The 20,065-nt window shown below is 48.9% G+C and overlaps 1 protein-coding gene across 1 annotated transcript; it reads left to right on the top strand.

Moving 5' to 3' along the window:
* Positions 1-410: 410 nt before the first annotated feature.
* On the top strand, positions 411-19,018 carry LOC147905065 (pyruvate kinase, cytosolic isozyme-like). Its single transcript, XM_087389843.1, has 3 exons — positions 411-1,090; positions 16,583-17,044; positions 17,962-19,018. The coding sequence occupies exons 1-3, from the start codon at positions 830-832 to the stop codon at positions 18,772-18,774; spliced, it is 1,536 nt and encodes a 511-aa protein (XP_087245969.1). The 5' UTR covers positions 411-829; the 3' UTR covers positions 18,775-19,018.
* The last annotated feature ends 1,047 nt before the right edge of the window (positions 19,019-20,065 follow it).

Raw genomic sequence — 20,065 nt, 5'->3', positions numbered from 1 at the left:
GAGCATAGAGGGTACATAGCTTGTGGCGGCTGATCGCGCTTGGCGGCTGATGGAGCTTGTGGTATTCATTGCATTGCATTTCATTTTTCAATTCAAAATTCCCTCCTCCCTCCCCTCGTCGTCGTTTTGCTCTCCCTCCAAAATTCCCTCCTCCCTCCCCTAGTCGTCGTTTTGCTCTCCCTCCCCTCGCGACACGTGGCGAAACATCGCTCCCTCCCCTCGAGACACGTGGCGGTCCTCTCCCTCCTTAAGATATAGAATAGAATAGATAGAAGATAGATAGATAGAAATAGAAATAGAAATAGAAGAATAGAAGAATAGAAATAGAAGAATAGATGATGTATATATTCAAAATTTCGATTAGTAAAATTAACTTGTCCTCTGCAATTGAATCACTTGCGCGTAGCCATAGCTCAGAAGTTGTAAATTCTTCCCGTACCTCGAATTTCTCCTCTCAGGGCTCGCAATTCCGCTCTGTGTGGCCGATACGATCCGTTTGAAAGGGGCCAATCCCATCCCGTCTATGCTGACAAAAGCGTGGACAACAAAGTGGGAGCCCAGTTGGCCGCTGCTGTGAGTCGTGACAGATCTCGACTCGCGGAACAATCTACGTCCCATTTGGCTTTCTCTACGATTGTGGCACTCCTCACCAGGCCGCAACCGTGTTGCTGCTGCGGCCCTGTTTAGACCCTCCGTTGCGCCCTGCGTGTTTCCATCCTCTCCGAATAGGAAGAGAGATCTGAGAAAATTTAGTCGCTGCTTGGTTTCCCAATACCCGCCCAATTAGTCAACACAATCGCCCTTCGAGCCTGCTCCACCTTCTCCAGCCATGGCCACCTTAGACATGGAGGCTTTGGTCAACCGCGCTACCCAGGATGCCGGAGGAATTCCCAAAACGAAGATCGTCTGTACTCTCGGCCCCAGGTCCAGAGAGGTGCCCATCATTGAGCGCTTGCTTCGGGCTGGCATGAACGTCGCAAGATTCAATTTTTCTCACGGATCACACGACTATCACCAGGAAACTCTGGATAATCTCAGGATCGCTCAACACAACACTCAGATTATGTGTGCGGTTATGCTTGACACGAAGGTGGGTGTAATCTTCACTCAGACCGTATACTTTTGTCTGCAATATTACTGTGTCTTCGACGGATTTCCATGTTAAGTATGCCGTTTCTTTTTTCTTATTGTGCAGCGATGTCAGTGATATAGATCGTGCAAATTACTAGATCGCAGTACTACTATAATTCAGAATACGATAGCGTCGTACAGAAATTTCGCTAACCTCTGTCATTTTCTTCTGTTGAGTGGAGCCTTTTGAGGGAGTGTTCGCAAACACGCGCCTCTGTTTTTTTGACGAGGTGAGGCTTATGGAAAAGTCATTTCGTTAGTATGTTAGTTTTCCTTGGCTTCTTCAAGTTATTGCTATATTCTGTGTGCTTTTTCGTGGCTGTCCACCTTAGTATTAGGACGGGTCCACGTTATTATTTGAGTGGAATCGTCCAATCTGGCCAGGTGCTTATCTTGACGTTGCCAGCTAAAATGCAACAAATACAACTCAAGTCGAGCCGGTCGAAACGTCTTTGCAGGTAGACCCGGAGTCTCAGTGAGTAAGATAGGAACTTCCCAAGGGTATATCTTAGTGCAACATAGTGGAATATTAAAGACTCATTGCAAACGTATGTCATTAGAACAATAGCTGGGAATGATTCTATGGTTGCCACCTTGATAGCCCTTTCCCTAGACTCGCAGCCAGAAGTGCGCAGATCAACAAATACTTGAAAGCCTCTAGGTGCTCTCTTTCTTAGGCTTCCCGAAGAAGCCTTCTAGGATTTCATTTGCCAGGCAGTCTCCATCCCCTCTTGAACTTTCTTTCTGTACTAGCAAAACTGCAAATCAATGTGCTTTGTTCTCGTTTGAAATGCCTGGTTCCCATCGCAATCTTGATTGTCATTTAACAGACTCCATCTTTCAGTCTTAAAATTGGCTATTTCCTCAAGATATGAGTACCTTTAGAAACTAAGATTTCCACCATGAAAATTAGCAGAGTACACCATTCACCATTTGCCTTGAGCATTGTCCACATTAGCCTTACCGTGGTCGGCCTCAGTCTCATATTTTCACTTAAATCCCTAGAGGAGAAGCGAATGTGCTACATTAAGGCGTTTCTTGATATATATAGTCCAATATGCAATCTCTCTCTCTCTCTCTCTCTCTCTCTCTATATATATATATATATATATAGAGTGTGTGTGTGTGTGTGTTGTTGAGAGTTGTGGTGCCATGAGCACATAGATTAAAGGGCAAAGGTATGTGATAAGGAATGTATTAAAGTAGCCACCCTAAGATGTGGACTACATGATGTGGAGATGTGGATTGAGGATATCCACAAGGAGAGATGTGGATGAGAGGATCCCACATGGTTTGACTATTCAAAGGGCACTCTCTATATAAGAGGCCTATCATGTATTGTTAACATAGCACATTTGGAATAGATTGAGTGTTCATACTCTCCCCATGGCTTTCCATATTTGGTTGGATCCTCCGTGATCTTTATGCTCATTAAGTGATAGATTAGGCTAGTACGATCCGCACTTTGTCATGTGTGTGCAATGCACACAATGCCTTGGACAAAAAATGGCAACAAGGGTGGTTACTGGGGGGCCTAAAGGCCTCCCATCACCTGAGCTGCAAACGGGCGACCCAGATGCTTCAAGCATTGATGTTGGACACGGTCTCCCAAATGTTGTCGTCTGGTGAAGCAACATGATGCTGTCGGAAAGAGGAGTTGCGTCTTGTACCTCGATCTGGAAGACCCTGGATCTTGTAAGCTGGTGTAGCCATGTCAATGGAGAAGGTGTGACCCCCCTCCGTCAGCCAAGCGGCCACACCCCAAGGGAAGTCCCCTGCATCGTCTGCATCCTAGCCATGATCCAGAGGGCCCCTTGCCAAATCCTCTGTGCTGAGGGGCAGCTCTACAGACAGTGTGGGATCGCCTCAAGATCACTATCCGCATATTGGTACCACCTCCCATCAATGCCCATCTGCTCCAGCCATGGGCAGATGGGCAATCCCCCATGGGCAACCATTCAGAAGAAATATGTAATCTTCCGTGGCCGGTGACCGGTCCACAATTGCGATTCAAATGTGGAGATGACCTCTTGTGCCACCTCTTCCTCAATTCAATTGAAGGAGTCCAAGTAGCCACCTCCAGCTGAAGGCGACGACGAATGCGTGTCGTGTTGGAGGTATAAGGTCAATGCCAGGAAGGGGTGAGGCTGCCATGTGGACAGCAAGATGGCTGCCACATGGGCAGCAGATCAGAATCCTTTGTCACTTTGGGGCAGCCCTCTGAGCCACCCAGGTCTGCATGGAGGGCTAGCCGACTGTCTATCCACACTCGGGCAGACTGGGGGGCTGGAACAGTCCCAACCATGTGGCCATACAGGGGGCCCCAGGGGCTGGTGCAGGACCAGCAGAACAGAAGCCTGTAATGGAGGGTTGGGGCCATTTATAGGCCTGGCCCCACACAACCTATCCAGGTCGTCAGCAGTTACAGACCCAATCGGGTGATAGACTGGTCAGCCAAGACTATAGAAAGGCATCCCTTGGAAGTATTTCAGTGATTCGAGGTTGAAGAGGCAAACATTTCTGGACACTCCAGCCTGCAGACCAGTGACTTGCCAGGGAGCATTGTAGAGGGCCCAGCTGCTGTGGTTGCTGACATGCTCGATCGTGAAGGCCATGCATGTTCCAACTCACCAAGATCCAACTCATGGGGAGGGAGTGGTGGTGGCCAGCAAGGCCTTGCTTGGAAGCATGTGTAACAATCGTGGATTTCTGTGATTCTGGTGGAGGCTTGGAGGATGAATAATCCGTGTCTGTGGGATGGCGCGGCAAAAGCATGACTCACTCTATACCCACCTTTAGTGCTCCTTACATCTAAAAAGAGGTCTCCACACCTAGCTTACTATCGCACCGATTCAATGGCCAGTGGGTTGATCTGCCTGAGCTGCTTCTCAGGTCCTCAATGGATCGCTGCTACTGCAAGACCCAGGCCTCGTCTGTCCGGAGAGAAAGCAAGCTGGAAAATAGCCGTGTGTCATGTGTGATCCACAGCTCCTTCCCCTATTGTCCTATCCACTCCATCATGCAGAACATTAAGTTCATCATCATCAGGTCAAAGAGGATGGGGGGGGAAGGGCTCCCAATTGCACCAATGGAACGCCCCCCCCCCTTTCCTAGTACTGCAAAATTAGGACTGAACCTCCAAAGCGATGGGGTAGTCATTTGGAACATCAAGATAGTTCCACGACCCCAACCGCTAGAACTCCTGCGGGAGGGGAGGCAAGGCTTTGGCCTTGAAGTTCAAGAGAATGGGAAAGACTCCTGAGCCATCTCTGGAGGAGATGAGCCTTGAGCCTACGTGGAGGCAGGCTGAGATGATGAAACCGCGATCTGGCTAGGGGGATAGAGGCGAGCACTGAGTGACTTGCAAGCTGGGGAGGTGGTTGGGAATACTGGGCGGGGGGGGGGGGACAGACTGCGGGATAGGGAGGAGGAGGGGATGATTGGGGGGTGTGTAGTGGGGGTGATCCCTGGCTTCGCTGCAGTGGCAGCGCTCGGGGGGGGAAGAGGGGGGGGGGCGCAGGAGGGAGAAGGGCGAGCTAGTGGCGGAGAAGAGGGGGGGTGGAAGCAGGTGGGAGTGGGATCTAGAGGCGGGAAGGGGAGTGAGGGGGGGCTGAATGGCAGAAGTGAAAGGCATGGGAAGGGGCACCTCTCCTGAGCCTAAACCTGGGGTAACCTCCTAAGCCAGTCGAGGACCCTGAGATGCTGCTGGAAGAGGTTCTGATCAACGATAGGAGAAAACATTGCTTCAGGTGTCTAGGGTTGACCTGTAGGGAATCCCTCTCCTTGCTCCCCGTGAGTTGGGGAAGCTAGTGAGGGTCTCATGCTCACCGACATGATCGACGTCTGCGAATCTTCACAACTCTTTTGCTCAGGTGCAAGGCCCCTCGGAAGGTTTTTTCTGCCCACCTGGGTCCAAGCCCCCTCGGAAGGCTTAACCCATGGGTCTGCGTCTAGTGCTGCTATCTATCTGTATGAGGCGGTCTGTCTGCACGGCCCTTTTGCTCTTGTATCTAAGCAAGGCTGCGGCTGAGTGGTGGCTATCAGTACTACAAGGGGAGGCTCTCTCCAGGTGTCCCATTTGTTTGCACCAAAGACACTACCTTCCTGAAACCTGAACCCTCTGACTGAACTTTTGGTACATTAGCCTTTTGGAATTGTATCCCATAATTTTGGAAGTTTTCTTTTGCCAATTTAAGCAAAATTAGCCATATTTGTAGCCTCCAATCCAACATTGGTAGCTTTCAGCCTGACATTTTGAGAGTCATGGCCTCATTGCCCTACGCTCCCTCTCCTATGGACTTCGTTGACATTATCCCTCTAGGACATTTGTGCTGAGAGCTTCACCGACACATCATCACATTTGTATGGAGCAGCTACGCGGGGAACATCTCTTGTCCTGATAGATTTACATTTCTATATTCATTTTTGGGTGTGGGTTCTCTGCCTGTGCATTTTGCATAAAATGAATGTTTTCCTGAGTCAATAAGGGTCCTCTTCCCGGGGTTGCCCCCTTAAACTGATTGCTTTTTTTCATTTATTGTATGAGAGCCTTAGTTCCAGGCTTATGAAATACCTTGTACCCAGTTAGGAGTAAGGGGGGGTGACTAAATGATAGTCTCGAAAGACAGTCACGAGCTGACTGAGGGGATTGCTGTCACATGGGGGGTGTGGACAATAAGGGCCTTCTCTTTGCAGTATTGCGGTGAAGTCGAAGATTGGTCTTTTCTTTTCGTGTTGGGTCTCACCACCTTTTCTCCAAAGGAGGGTTTCTTGGGTTAATTCATAGCCAAAGGAGTGGGAACTAGGCAAAAAAAGGAACCTTCTATCAATGCTTGAAAGCAGATAGCAGCCCCGAGGTGCTGAGTATGGAAAAAAACCGGAAAGGCTGAAAGAAAGAACCGGTCTGTTCTAGAGAAACCCAGCTCACTGCCTAGGGGATCTCTGGTACTGGGGCTAACAGCCAAGCAACCAGCGAATCCCTCGCGGGGTGAAGATGTAGAAAACTCCTGCAGGCCAAGCCTTGCACGCCTCTCGATAGTCGCCCTGGAGCCTGGAGTCCCACGCTCCCAGGTGGACCGTAGCGTGTATATGATGTCTTGCCAGATGGCGACTAGGGTAGCCGAGGGTGGACCCGGGTGCTCACCCATCACAAGACTGCAATGAGCCACCCAAATGTTCCATGCCGTGATGCTGGCTACCACCTCCCAAACGCTGTCCTCCCTAGGAGGAGGAGGAGGATGGCGACTAGGGTAGCCGAGGGTGGAACCGGGTGCTCACCCATCACAAGATTGCAATGAGCCACCCAAATGTTCCATGCCGTGATGCTGGCTACCACCTCCCAAACGCTGTCCTCCCTAGGAGGAGGAGGAGCTAGGCTGTCAGGAGGGACTGCCTTGTGGAGTGCTATCCTCTAGATGCTCTGACCCTGTATCCGGTAGGCTAGAGAGATCTCATCAATCTGAAATGCATGTCCTCCCTCTGTCAACCAGAGCACCATCCCCCAGGTGTAGTCTCTCAAAAGACTTTGCATACGTGTCATGATCCTGAGGGCTCCCGTCCAAGTCCTCGCTGCGCTGCGATAGCTCCAGAGGCAGTGCGGGATAGTCTTCAGGACACCATTGGAGCAGCAATGGCACTGCCCCTTCACTCGCATCTGCTCCAAACACGGTCCGGGCAAGCCTCTATGGGCGGCCAGTCAGAAGAAGTATGAAATCTTCCTCAGCCGCAAACTGGACCACAACCGCATCCAAAACCTGGAGCAAACATCCCGAGGCACTCTTTGGGTCACCCAATGCCTCTCCCTCCTCGACGAGTCCATCTAAAGCCTCTTGCCAATCCGTGTGGTGTAGGAAAAGGACACCCCATCCACCTGATCGGCTAGGCCACCCCTGGAGTGCCAGAACCACTCTCCCGAATCCCACTGGACCTCCCTCAGGGGTCTACCCTCCCACAGCCAAAGGCGCCATCTAGGGGCGTCTCGCTCTGGGAGGGTCAATGTGCCACTCCTTCCCCAAACGTCCCACCACTGTGATCATCTGCCAGTGAATCCCATCAAGACTCCCATCCATCTCAGGGTCTCTCTCAGTGAGTGGTTGAAGTAGGCCTCCAGGTCCTATACGTAAGAAGCCGGGGTGTGTGCTGCCTCGCTGCATCAACATCCTCAAGGGAACACCAGTACGGGAAAACGGCCCCAATCATCTGTTGTCTCTCCATACGCGAAGTCCTTCCCACCAAGACCCAGGAATGGCTAAGTCAATCTCGCACATCCGCTGCCTTGTCCCTCGTAGATGCGCTAGGGCGTCAAGCCTCGCCTCTGCCTCCATGGGTAATTTGCTCCAACGGCCAAAGGACCCTGTCGGACCAGTGTCCAACTATGCCTAACGAATGTGAGTCCGCTTTTCGAGTATACGTCCCTCCTGATCTCTGATCTCTGGGTGCCACATAAGGGGTTGACGCTCGAACTCCTCTCGACATCTGGACGGAGCACGAATGAGACAGGGGCCAGTCTCTACCAGACCCTGTGAAGGCTCCTCATCAAGGGGGAACCCTTCCCCGTTAGGGGGGTCTTTGAGAAGATCCATCTGTGTGAAGGCTGCCACTGTCCCCCAGTGGGTGGGGTGTTCCTTAGAAGCCCTCGTAGTAAGAGGAGCTTCCAAGGCTTTGCACCTGGGGTGAGGCCACGAACCACCAACTTGCCCAGGAGGGCTCTGCTCTGCATCTCCGGATCAATGATACCCAAGCCTCCCAGTGCCTGCGGCATGATCACCGTTTGCCAAGCTACTCGGGCTCTAGTGTTCCTCGTGCCATTCGAACCTACCTAAAGGAAGTTCCGTACCAACCGTCGGAGCTGCCCAATGCATCCTCTGTGAAAGCACCAGCAGGAGGCGGTATACCAGGCCGTGGCAAGGACTTGGTTTGCCACTAAGGTGTGACCTGCTGGAGAGAGTTTGGCCGAGCTCCAGTAGAGGAGCTTGCGCCGAACACTCTCAAGGACCGGGGTGATCTGTTGCTCTGCTGTAATGTCAATATCAACCTGGCGTCCGAGGTATCTCGTTGTCTGGCCCCGCGGTATCCATCTGAAGACAAAGTCACTCCCCCACTCATGGATCTCCTGTGTCTCCTCACAGCCCGTGAAGAAACCTATGGATTTTGTCCAGTTGATCCGTGCACCTGAGGCCTCACAGTAGATAGCCAGGGCGCCCCTGACTCTCTCCAGACTCGTTGTGGTGCCCTCAACATACAAGGCCGTGTCATCTGCAAACTCTGAGTCAAGCAGCTCCTCTTGCTGTCTGATTGGGAGCCTCAACCGTGTGAGGCCCGCCACCTGTGATCTCAAGTAGTAGCCCAAAGACTCCGTCACAAACAAGAAGAGAAAGGGAGCAAGTGGCAGCCCTAGCGGACCCAGCGAGAGAGAGGAAAGGCCTCGCCCATGTGTCCTCCGATAAGCATCTGACTAGAGCTCCCTCTATAGAGAAACTCCTCTGACCCATCTGTCTGAGAAACCCAATCTCCGCATAGTGCCCTCCAGGAAGGACCACTCCACCCTGTCGTAGGCCTTCTCAAAATCCAAGAAAAGGATGGCGAGCGGCTGTGACTCCTCCTTGGACCAGTCCACTACCTCCAAGAACGTGAAGATGTTGTCCAGGATGCTGCGCTCTTGGATGAACCTAGTCTGTGTGTCGTGAATGATGTCGGTAAGATGGGGCCGTAACTGCAAACTCAAGACCTTGGCGAGGATCTTGTATGTAGTATCAAGCAGATTGATCGGTCTCCAGTGTTAGATGTCTGACCTATATCCCCCTTTTGGGATCAAACAAATCCACCCCCTGCTTAATGATTGAGGGAGAGAGCTTGTGTCAAATATCTCCTGGCAAGCTAAACGGAGAGGGGTGGAGATAATCTCCTAGAAGTTCCGGAAGAAGGCCGGAGTCAAGCCATCCTCACTCAGACACTGGAGAGCCTTGAGGGCTTCCCAGAGCTCCTCATCTGTGAAAGGCTCCTCAAGTCTGCTACATAAATCCTGCAAGACTACTACATCTCAGGCCACAAGACCAACTGGGGTCATCCTCTCTGTCTGAAAGAGCTGGCTGTAAAAACCCGTGGTCAGGTCTAGAATCTCCTGCGGGTCAGTGTGCATGATGCCCTGCGAATCCCAGAGACGCTGCAGTTGTGTGCTTGCCGATCGGGGTCCAGTGGTCTGAAAGAATTGCTTCGTCATCCTGTCCCCCTGCTGCACCCACCGGGCCCGGGAGGAGTGGTAGGAGAACTCAGCCCGTCGAATCTCCGTGTTTTGAAGCTCAAGGCGAGCGCTCTTGAATCTATTGCTAAGCCATTGAGAACCTGGGTCCTGCTCCTTGAGCCGCTCGATGGAGGCGAGGTCTCTCCTCAAAGCTCGCTCATGCTGTTGAAGGGTCCTCCTCCGCCTAAGGGCGTGAGCCTGCAACTCCTCACTGCTCCTCTGAATCGCATTGGCCACCCACGCAGCCCAGCCCTCGCACGGTGTCATCTCTGACTGCTCCCAAATCCCTGCCATGACCTACTAGATCTCCTCGTCCTACAGGAGGTCCTCTGGAATGCGGACCCCCTTCTGGGGGAGACCTTGGCGGACCTGATCCAAGTGAAGTACTACTGGAGAGTGGTTTGACATCGTGGTACCTGCCAGAATCTCGGTAGAGCGGCCTCTGTGTAATGCTCAGTCCCCAACATAGAAACGGTCTAGTCTCTTAAGCAATCCATCGTGTCTCCTTTGTCCAAAGGAGAAGAGGAGGCTGCCAGGTGTCCTACTGTAATCTGGCTCTCTCCATTGCTCCCAGGTGCTACGCTCTGTTGTTGGCATCTTAGAGAAAGAGGCGCTGCCCTGCTTGTCTTTCCCAAACTCTAGGTTGTTGAAGTCACCTCCAACAATCTAGAAGTCTACATCCGGAAGACACTTTGATAACCTCCTCCAAAAGGTCGGGCGGTGCTGTCTGCACGTTGGGGCATACACGTTCAGGATCCCAATCCCGGTCTCTCCCTTCCGAACTCCCATCCAAACTGCCCGTCCTGGAATGAGCTCGCCCTGATCGTAGATTTCTGGAGCCAAAGATTGTGAGATAGAGATGCAGACCCCTCCGCTCCGTCCTACTGCGAGGGACCCCTCCTCTGGACCTCTCCCTGGGAGAAGGTGATGACGTCGTCTGATGTCTGCGGCTGAAAACATGTGCTCCTGAATCAAAAGGATGTCCACTGCCCACCCTACCACTGCCCTCTGCAACTCCTGCCGAAGTATCAAGTATTGCGGTTGGCTACAAACATGGTTGTGGAGTCCGTGCACGTTCCAACTTACTATGGTCCAACTCATGAGGACGGGGGTGTCGAGAACAAGGCTCTCCTGTGAGTGGGTGCCTGTTTTCGAAAGACTGCCTTGTGTGACTTTGTCGGGGGTTTGGAGTGCGGCGACGTACTAGGGTGGATATTGGCTCAATACCGATCTTCCATGCCCACTTCATCATGAAGGAGGCTTCCACCCCAAACAGCTCAGCACACGGGGCTAGAAGTATGCTTGCTCCACCTTTGCCTCCAGCGGCAATTTGATAACTCCTACCGCCAAACCACACATCGGCTCCTCGCGCGTGAAGCTCAGTTGAAAGTTCACCTCCGCGCCATGGGCGTGCCAAAGGTCCAATCCCTGCGGCCCCATCCACTCGTCCATCATGTGTGATATTTGATCTCCCATAATAGCATCAAACACCTCTGGGGACCAATTCTCCAACCCTGTGGAGGCAAACTGGAATCTCCAAACGGGGTGTGTCTGAGATCCTATTGCACTGATCAAACCCCCCTTCCGGGGCTGAAGGACCATAAGCGTTACCTCCAGTGGTATAGGATACGAGTCCGGAATCTTTAGATAGTTCTAGGGTCCTAACCTCCAGAAGTCCTGCGGTAAGGGACGCCTAGGCTGGAGGTTGGGAGCTACTGATCGGGAGGACGAGCCCCGTCCCTCAGGATCCCTCCCTGAACGGACCGGTTGCTGTCATGAGGAAGCAGAAGGGGACGTCATCTTTCCCTTGCTTGCTGGCAGGGGTGTCGAGGCGGAAGAACCTGCTGCGGAGATGGAGAGGGGGGCGGTGGGGGAGGGGGTAGGGGCGCGGGGGGCGGAGGGAGAGGGGCGAGTGGTGAGAGTGATCATAGCAGGGGGGACTGGAGGGGGGGGAGGGGGCGGGGGGAATCCTGGAGGGGGAGGGGGAGGTGGAAGGAAGAGGAGGAGGGGTCTCGAGGGGGAGGAGTAGGGGTAAGAATGACCACAGGCCCCCGGCTCGGTACTCCTTGGGGAGCCCTAGGAAATGGAGCGTAATCGGAAAACGTGGAACATGGTGTGTCGTATCCATGTCCTCCAATGTAAGCCCATGATACCAAGGAAAGAGGTAAACTATATGCAGGCCAAGGAGGATGGGGCTCTGCTCCACGAGTATCGAGGCAGTGTCGGGGGAGCTCAACTAGATGAGGAAAACGCCTCTTCCATAGATGGTGACCTCCTGGATGTGGTCGCCCTCTAATGTCAAGCTCGCCTGGATCCACTCTCGCACTTGTCTCCGTGTAGGCATGAGGCCCACAATTATGTCCACAAGTGCCTTGTCCTGGAGGGACTGAACTGCCTGCTGTACCTATTGCTTGTCAACTGGGGAAAGAAGAACCTTAACGGCTGTGGGAGTCGAGGGTGCTGCCATAGAGCCCCTTTGGCCAGACCAAGGGTCACCACCAAGATTTCCTTTCACCTTAACAAACACGAATGCTCCCGCTGCAGGGAGGCAAATGAAAAAAGGAGGGAGAGGAAGAAGGGCGTCGAGGCGAAGAGTCGGAGGAGAGAAGTGGAGAGGGCGGCAGGGAAAGTAGAGGGAAGGAGAGGAAGGAGGGTGGGAGAGGCGGGAGAAGCGGAGGAGGAGAAGGAGGGGGGAGGCGGAATGGCGGGGGGGGGGGCACGTTGGCGGGAGAGGCGGGAGGATGGGAGGAGGTGCAAGGCGGAAGGGAGGGAGGCTGGGAGACAAGGAGGCGGGAGAAGGAGGGGTAGGGCGGGGGCGGAGGAGCAGCAAGGGGCGGGGGGAGCGACGGAGCGGGGAAGGCAGGGCGGAGCGGAGGCGGAGGAGAAGGCTAGGCGGAGCGGGGGCAAGGGCGACGAGGCAAGGGCGAAGGGTGGCAAGGAGGGGCAGCGGGCGGAGCAGCCAGGAGCAGCAGGCCTTCAGGCCACCACGGGCGGAGGGGGGAGCTCACCGAGCAGCCGGGAGCTGGAGCTTAGCTCCACTAGACATAATTTTGAGGATCCATCGGAAAACCATCTTTAAGCATGATAGTCACAATGATATTGTCTCTGCAATCTCTCTTATATCTCCATCATGAAGTCTGAGCCGCCATAGCCTTGCACTATGCTGCTGGGTTCTACAGAATCGCCCCCAGCCAAGGTATCGAGGTGGATCTCCTCCGACAATGACTTTGGGTACTTATTAATCACCCTGAGCTGAGGAACCCGGCATCCTCTAGAACTGAAGCCACCGTAGGTGGGGACTCAAGCATTGTACCAAAACACCTTCTGATAGAAGATAGAATGGGATGATACTCCTTTGAGAGGCCGTGTGCGTCGAATCCATCGTCAACTGTGAAGCCATAATATGAAGAACACCAGATGTGGGTTGAGGAAAATGGAAAAATAGAGTGCTGCTCCGCGAGGGCCTGAGTGATGTCAGGGGAACGCAGCTGAAGAGGAAAAACACACCTCCTGTAGATCAAATAAATAACTTATTCATTATCTGACTTTGGCACAAGGGAACTCCATAAAAATATCAATCAGGCACCAAGAAAGTGCATTAAGACTTCGGACCACCAAATGTCAGAAGTAAACATCAGTCAAGTGGCAACAATCAAGTTCTTGCAAGCTTCAAGAACAATTGACCAAGTGGCAACGTCAACAGAGACAAAAAGAGTTAAGAAGAAAGACCCTTTAGTTAGGGGCTGAGTTGAAGTAACTAGACCTTTTAAAAACTGGCCCATGACCCCTCTACCCTCAGAGAATTGTTTTGTAAAGCAACTGTAGGGTCGAGCTAGATTTTCTGAGTCTGAGGCTCAAATGCTATGCTGGAGGTCTCATAATTTAACCAAACTTCACCAAGTGTTATCTAACATGTGCCAGTGCTCTAGACCATAAAGAGTGCAACAAGTGACTATGATTCACTCTGCCAAATGCCCCAAAGATTATATTCACTAGAACTCACATAAACTAATTTCTCTAGTCCCATCTCTGTGCATGTTGATGTAATATCCTGGTGGAGGGTGATCTGGCTATGGTCTCTGTACAACCAAGGTTCAGTCTCTGTACGACTCCCAAGCCTTTGTACAACCAAGGTTCAGTCTCTGTACGACTCCCAAGTCTCTGTCCAGCTCTAACCTCTCTAGTGAGAGGTCCATCACATGCAATAGCCTCTACTCACTAATGGGACCAGACGATTTCTGCACTGGAGATTGAGAGTAGTCTTTTAATTAAACATGATGACCTGCGTCGTTTAGAGTCTTGCCAAAAAGAAAACCTCTACACAAATCAGTAGCACGTGCACAGAATAAAGTAATATAGCAACTGAAATGAAACTATAGAAAAATATGTTGTAACTGGATGCTACAGGGTGACTAGGAATACTGGTGAAAAAGTTTTGGATTATTAAAGTGGAAGTAAGATTTTAAGCAAAGAAGCAACCATAACAGGACTTTAATTAAGATTTTTCTGTGAACAATGACTTGATAAAAGAACACATTGATTGCAAGATTACCAAATGGGTAACAGTCAAAGACCATAGTTTTTGGTAAGATTCTAGTAGAAACATCACTAGAAGATTGGATTAGACTCAAAGAATGAACTGCGTTGACAAAATTTTGGTTAGAAAGCCATTAGTAGGTACCGTTATAAGCAAATGGATAGACAGAAGTAGAAACATCAGTAATAATTCTTGGAAACCCATGATTTGAGAAAACCCAATTACAGATACCAGGACATGGTAGACAGTCCAATAGAAGTATTGGTATTTGATGAAACGTCTGAAGATATGATGGGCTGGCAGACTCCACCAGATCTACCAATTTATCACTAGAAGGGAACACAAGCATTAGAGAAGAAATCGTAAGGATTTTCAAAGAATATATGGAAAAGAAATGTGGAATGCAAAGTCACAACATAGTTGATGACAATTCATGAGATTGACAAAACACTCGCATAGAATTGTATTGTAAATACAGAATAAGATTCCAATGCAATAAAGAATTTAATTATATAGTTGGTTTATTAAGAACACCAAGTCATGTTAGACTTGTAGACAGTTTGTATGACGCGACAGGAAAGCCATTTACTCAGCAAGGAAGTTTGATATCGATCCCTTGAATCACTTTGAGGTTATTCAAGAATAAAAAATGGGCACCGGATTTAGTGCACCGATAGGAAGAGTTTCAACAATGATAACATTGAAGCAAATAGCGCATTTAGCAATGCAATTGATCAAACAGAAAAGGCATGCATAAATTTTCCCGCAAAAATATTTGAAGGATTTGACAAACAAAATAATGGAAACAAAATCTGCAAGAAGCAAAAGATTGCAAAAGCATGGCAAAATACCAAGATGAAAAAACGTTCCTTAGTGATATGGTCAAATGCACATGGGGCAGTTACATAAATTATTCCATGTCTAGTTTGAGGTTTGGTGGTCTGTGTGTACAGTTTCGGTTCAGGACTAGTCGTGGGGGCTCATGGCAGCCTCTCCTTGGATCTCTGGTAGTGCTAACCTTGACCTCCCGGCATCAGTACTCGATTCGGGCTGCTGTTCATGATGGAGGTACCCAGGTTCACAGGCCTATGGATGTCTAGCAGTCCTGGTAGCCTGCTCGGTTTCGGTAGCCGGATATTTCCATCTACGGACGGGTGGCATTGGACAGCCCACACAGGTTTGTGTGTCGTTGCAGTCTCCTGTGGATGTGACCTGGTTTAGCCCATGTATCGGGCAAGTTGTGTGGAGCAGGAGCTGGAGTAGCCCATGTGTTGGGCAAGCAGCAGCTAAGTGACCCTGGAGCTTTGTCAGAGTTTGTGTGCCTGTCGAGCCTGCTTCAAGGTGTGGTTAGTGGATGGCAAGGGGCCAACCCCTGGTCATAAAAAGGTGTTTGTGCCAAGGAATTGATGCAGAGAAAGGGTCATCTTACCTGCACACGTCTCTACTTTCACATCTTGCTCACCACTCTCCCTGGCATGGAAGAGGGCTAGGCTTGCTTCTGGACCACTTGCTCATCGCGAAGTCATCTTTGATGGTTCTCAGGTAAAGCAGAAGCTCTCATCCGATGTTGTTTAGCCCCCCTGAGAAGGGTTGGTTTAAAGAACAGAACCAAAGGTTGCTTTCTGTTTCAACATCGGGGATTGCGATTTTTTGTGACTTTTTGGTCTAGCCAGAGGTGCTCATGCTTCGATTGGTGGACTCCTATGGTATGGGACACGGGCATGGACGCGGCATGATGCTTGGCTAACCTCAGGCTCAAAATCCTTTACATTAGATGTATGGTTCGGTCAATATGGTCTTGCTAATCTGAATTTGTACGATTTGATATATTCTAGTCTTACAAAGGCATATACATATACATACATATATATGTGTGTGTGTGTGTGTGGATAATATATATATAAAATCCATGGTGGTTTTGCAGGTGTTGGCTTCAAAGTAGAACTTACATTACACCCAGGCTTGGGCCTAGTTACCCTTGCCTTGGGTGACTGTTTCATCCTCTCTCTCCTCAGTACGTTTACAGGTCCTTGCATACCATAGGCTTAGAAGCATAAGAGGCATATGGTATGATTAATTAACGTGTAAGGTCCCTTGTATAAGCTAGCATGTAGTGCAGTTAAGAGGCATAAAATGCATGCGCTATGATTGGTGACTGGCAAGACTCTTACAGGTTTAGAAATGAGTTTTTATCCTGATATGGATATTTCGAGTTTCATGATGATTATTGTACCGAACAAAAGGGCTGCAAGATGTGGATATATCTTGAAGAGAGATTCGTGAATGACAGGAGTGGTGAAAACTTAAAAATGTTTGTTCATGTTGTATTCGAAGCTTCTTTTCTACATTAAAATCTATTCATGCATGTGCTGCAACATATGTGCCAAAAATAATTCATGGTGTCGGTCATATTTCTGTATGTTTCCAAGAAAGACGTTCTTCTTGCTGGGTAAAAAAGATGATGCCTCTATAAAAGTTTGTACTACCCTTTTGTAAGCCAGTTTGAATAATGTCAGCATTAATGTTATGATGGTCATTCTTATTGTTTTTTAAAATATGTTTCATTTGATTGATGATGCTTAAAGCAGGTACTGTTGGATTTCTAGTACTAGGATGATTCTGGAATGAAGAATAGCAAGCTTTTCTTGTATAACCCAGTTCTTATTTCTTGGCAGGGTCCCGAAATTCGTACTGGATTTTTGGAAGATGGTAAGCCTGTTCAACTCATTGAAGGCGAAGAGTTAACTATCTCCACTGATTACAGTTTGAAGGGCAGCTCCAAAATGATATCCATGAGCTACAAAAAGATAGCACATGATGTGTCACCAGGAAGCACCATTTTGTGTTCTGATGGCACTATCTCTCTCACTGTTATATTATGTGATACCTACAGTGGGACTGTAAAGGTCAGATGTGAAAATACAGCAGTATTGGGTGAGAGAAAAAATGTCAATTTACCAGGGGTAGTTGTTGATCTTCCCACTCTGACAGATAAAGATGTGGACGATATCATGAAATGGGGCGTACCAAACAAGATAGACGTCATTGCCCTTTCTTTTGTTCGAAAGGGTTCAGACCTTGTTTCTGTTCGGAACTTGCTTGGCAAGGATGCAAAGAATATTTATCTCATGTCAAAGGTAAACTGCTTTGGCTTTGTTGTCCTTTCCCGTGTCACAGCCTGTGGCTTTAATGCATTCTTTCTTTTTGCAAACCTTCTAGAATGGGTGTTTTCTTCCTCGCATTACATGATGAATTGCTTAAGTTATTGGTCATCTATTGAAAATCAGCATCCTTTCAGAGCTTAAGTATGGGATAACCCCAATGAGGAGGTACAAGGAGGCTAATGATAGGCTTTTTGCAGTCCACCAAAAAGGACCAATTAATTGAGGAGGTAGAAGGAGGCTAATGATAGGCTTTTTGCAGTCCACCAAAAAGGACCAATTAATTGTAGACTAAGATATGAACTAGCCAGGAGCCCAACAAGGACTGGGAAGTTGGGCAGCAATGCCATGCAGAACCCTGAGTGGGAGCAGTTGGGTGGACTGAACATATGGTGAGCCAGGTTGGCCAAGGGCTGACTCTGGGTCAGTTGGGTTTTACACCTGGGTAGGCCAGCACGCACCTTTATTGATGGCAAACCCAGCCCGTTTGAGGTCTATATAGGAGTATATGCCACTAACTCCAATGCAGGAAGGGAACAAGATACTATGTGATCAGCTCCTTCGGCATCAATTTGGATGTGGATGCCCAGGTGTGCATCTTGAGCTTCTATCTGCCAATATATTAGCTTCTTCCCCCTGTTCTTTGCTGAGGCTGACCCCTAGATCAGGGCTGGGGGAAGTCAAAGGAAGGATAACATATTGCAGGACAGTATGACAGGCCTTCCCTCCTTTCCTCCCCTTGAAATCCATTCTTATCTTGTGGCTGTTCAATGTCTCTCTAATTTATAACACAACATCTTCTTGTTGTAGGAAGGTATAAAAGTGTTGTAACTTGCTTGATTTTTTATGATTCTTGTTCCTTGGCTGGTAATCTGACCAATAATTTTATGCAGATAGAAAATCAGGAGGGTCTGGTGAATTTTGATGAAATCCTCAGGGAATCAGATGCAATCATGGTGGCGAGGGGTGATCTAGGCATGGAAATACCAGTTGAGAAGATTTTCTTGGCACAGAAAATGATGATATACAAGTGCAATGCAGCAGGGAAACCTGTAGTAACTGCCACACAGATGTTGGAGTCCATGATCAAGTCTCCTCGTCCAACACGTGCAGAAGCTACTGATGTAGCTAATGCAGTCCTTGATGGAACTGATGCTGTGATGCTGAGCGGTGAAAGTGCAGCAGGGGCCTACCCCGAGTTGGCGGTGAAGACTATGGCTCGAATCTGTTTGGAAGCAGAATCGTCTTTAGACTACAATGCCATTTTCAAAGAAATTATGAAGTCTGTACCACTTCCAATGAGCCCACTTGAGAGTCTTGCCTCTTCTGCAGTGCGGACAGCAAACAAAGTCAATGCTTCTCTTATTGTAGTCCTAACTCGAGGGGGAACAACAGCAAAGTTGGTGGCAAAATACCGTCCATCGGTCCCAATTTTAACAGTGGTGGTGCCAGTTTTGATAAGCGACAACCTAACTTGGTCCTGCAGTGATGAATCACCTGCCAGGCATAGCCTGGTTTATAGAGGGATGGTACCGATGCTTGCTGAGGGATCTGCAAAAGCTTCTGATACAGAATCTACTGATGCAATCCTAACAGCGGCATTAAAGACAGCTACTGCAAAAGGGCTTTGCAAGATTGGGGATGCGTTTGTGGCACTCCATCGGATTGGAGTTGCTTCTGTTATCAAGATTATGGAGGTTAAGTGATCACACAATCTGAGTGTGAGGGATCATTGCGAGCCAAGCTGTTTTCTCTTAGGGCTAGCTAGAATTTGATTTCTCAACCCTCTAGAGAGATGGGACTTTGTCCAAATAAGCTCCTAGCTGGCTATCACTGAACTGCACGGAAGTTTTGGCCTACAATTTTTTACTGGAGCACCCAACTATCAGGAAGGTATTGTATTGCCCAATGCATCATGAAGCAGAAACAGAGTAGATGGCTCTTGAACTTGCAGCTCTCAAGAATATGTTCGGCTGAATATTTATTATGGCATGTTTATTTTATATTACACGTGTGGACTTTGCTTAGATTTACATGTTCTAAATGTTAGATGAATCAAACTTATGACCATCTTCTTATACAAGCAGCACTTGTCTTCGGTCTAGGGGAATCGGCCCATATCTAGCATCACTTATATGATGTGCTGATGACATAAGTAGGGGCATCGTAGGCTGTAGCCTCATGGAAAATTCAATGATTTTATGTTTTATGAGTGAATGTGCTTGAAGACCACTCTTGTTTATGGTGCTAAGTTTGGGAATGTTGATGTGGATGGGTAGCACATGGATACAGCAAACTGGAGGCCTTGTGCATAAAGATGGTGTGATTTTGGCACATCAGTCCGTCCAGTTATATTATGTGATCGATCATTTTGGCCTTCATTTTTCACCCTTTATTTGAGTACAAAGCTCTGCATTTTCTTCCTAGCATTGTGGTACAGCAACTGGGTGTGGTATATTGTCATTCTGGGCAATTAGTTTTCGGAATCATAAGTTTTTTTGTCTTTCTTGTGGATAAGATTTTAGCTCCCAAATTTGCATAGATAAGTGTATTGCCTAATATTGGCTTTCACAGCAGTTATTTCAACTTGCTATGCTTGATAATGGGGTGAAAAAGCAAACGGATTCTATACTGCTTGATTGCAGTAATTGGGAATTTTGGTCACGAATAATGTGGAATATTGTTCTTACACAATGACTAGCAGGCCTAGCAGTGCATGTTGGCAGCGTTAGGATGTAAAAATCATGGTGATGTTCAGATTACACTCATCAATGATAGTTCGGAAATGCTTTACTTGTTCTTCTTGAGCTTTGCAAACAGTGTATACTTGAGGCTCAAGTTCTTTGAATTGATCAGTGTCTGGTAGGATTACTGGGATAAAAAAGTTTTTTGATGTCTGGAATCCTTGCAGCCATGACGCTACTGTGACAGTACTTGAAGTATTGTCCTTCAAGCTTGATGAAGCTTATATAAAGAGTCCTGCGTGATCATCTGAAG

This window comes from Dipteris shenzhenensis, chromosome 2, assembly GCF_047967505.1.
Source record: "Dipteris shenzhenensis isolate YYH24624 ecotype China chromosome 2, Dip_SZ_1.0, whole genome shotgun sequence".
Taxonomy (NCBI): domain Eukaryota; kingdom Viridiplantae; phylum Streptophyta; class Polypodiopsida; order Gleicheniales; family Dipteridaceae; genus Dipteris; species Dipteris shenzhenensis.
The sequence above is the reverse complement of the archived record's forward strand: the minus strand, read 5'-3'. Positions and strand labels throughout refer to the sequence as shown.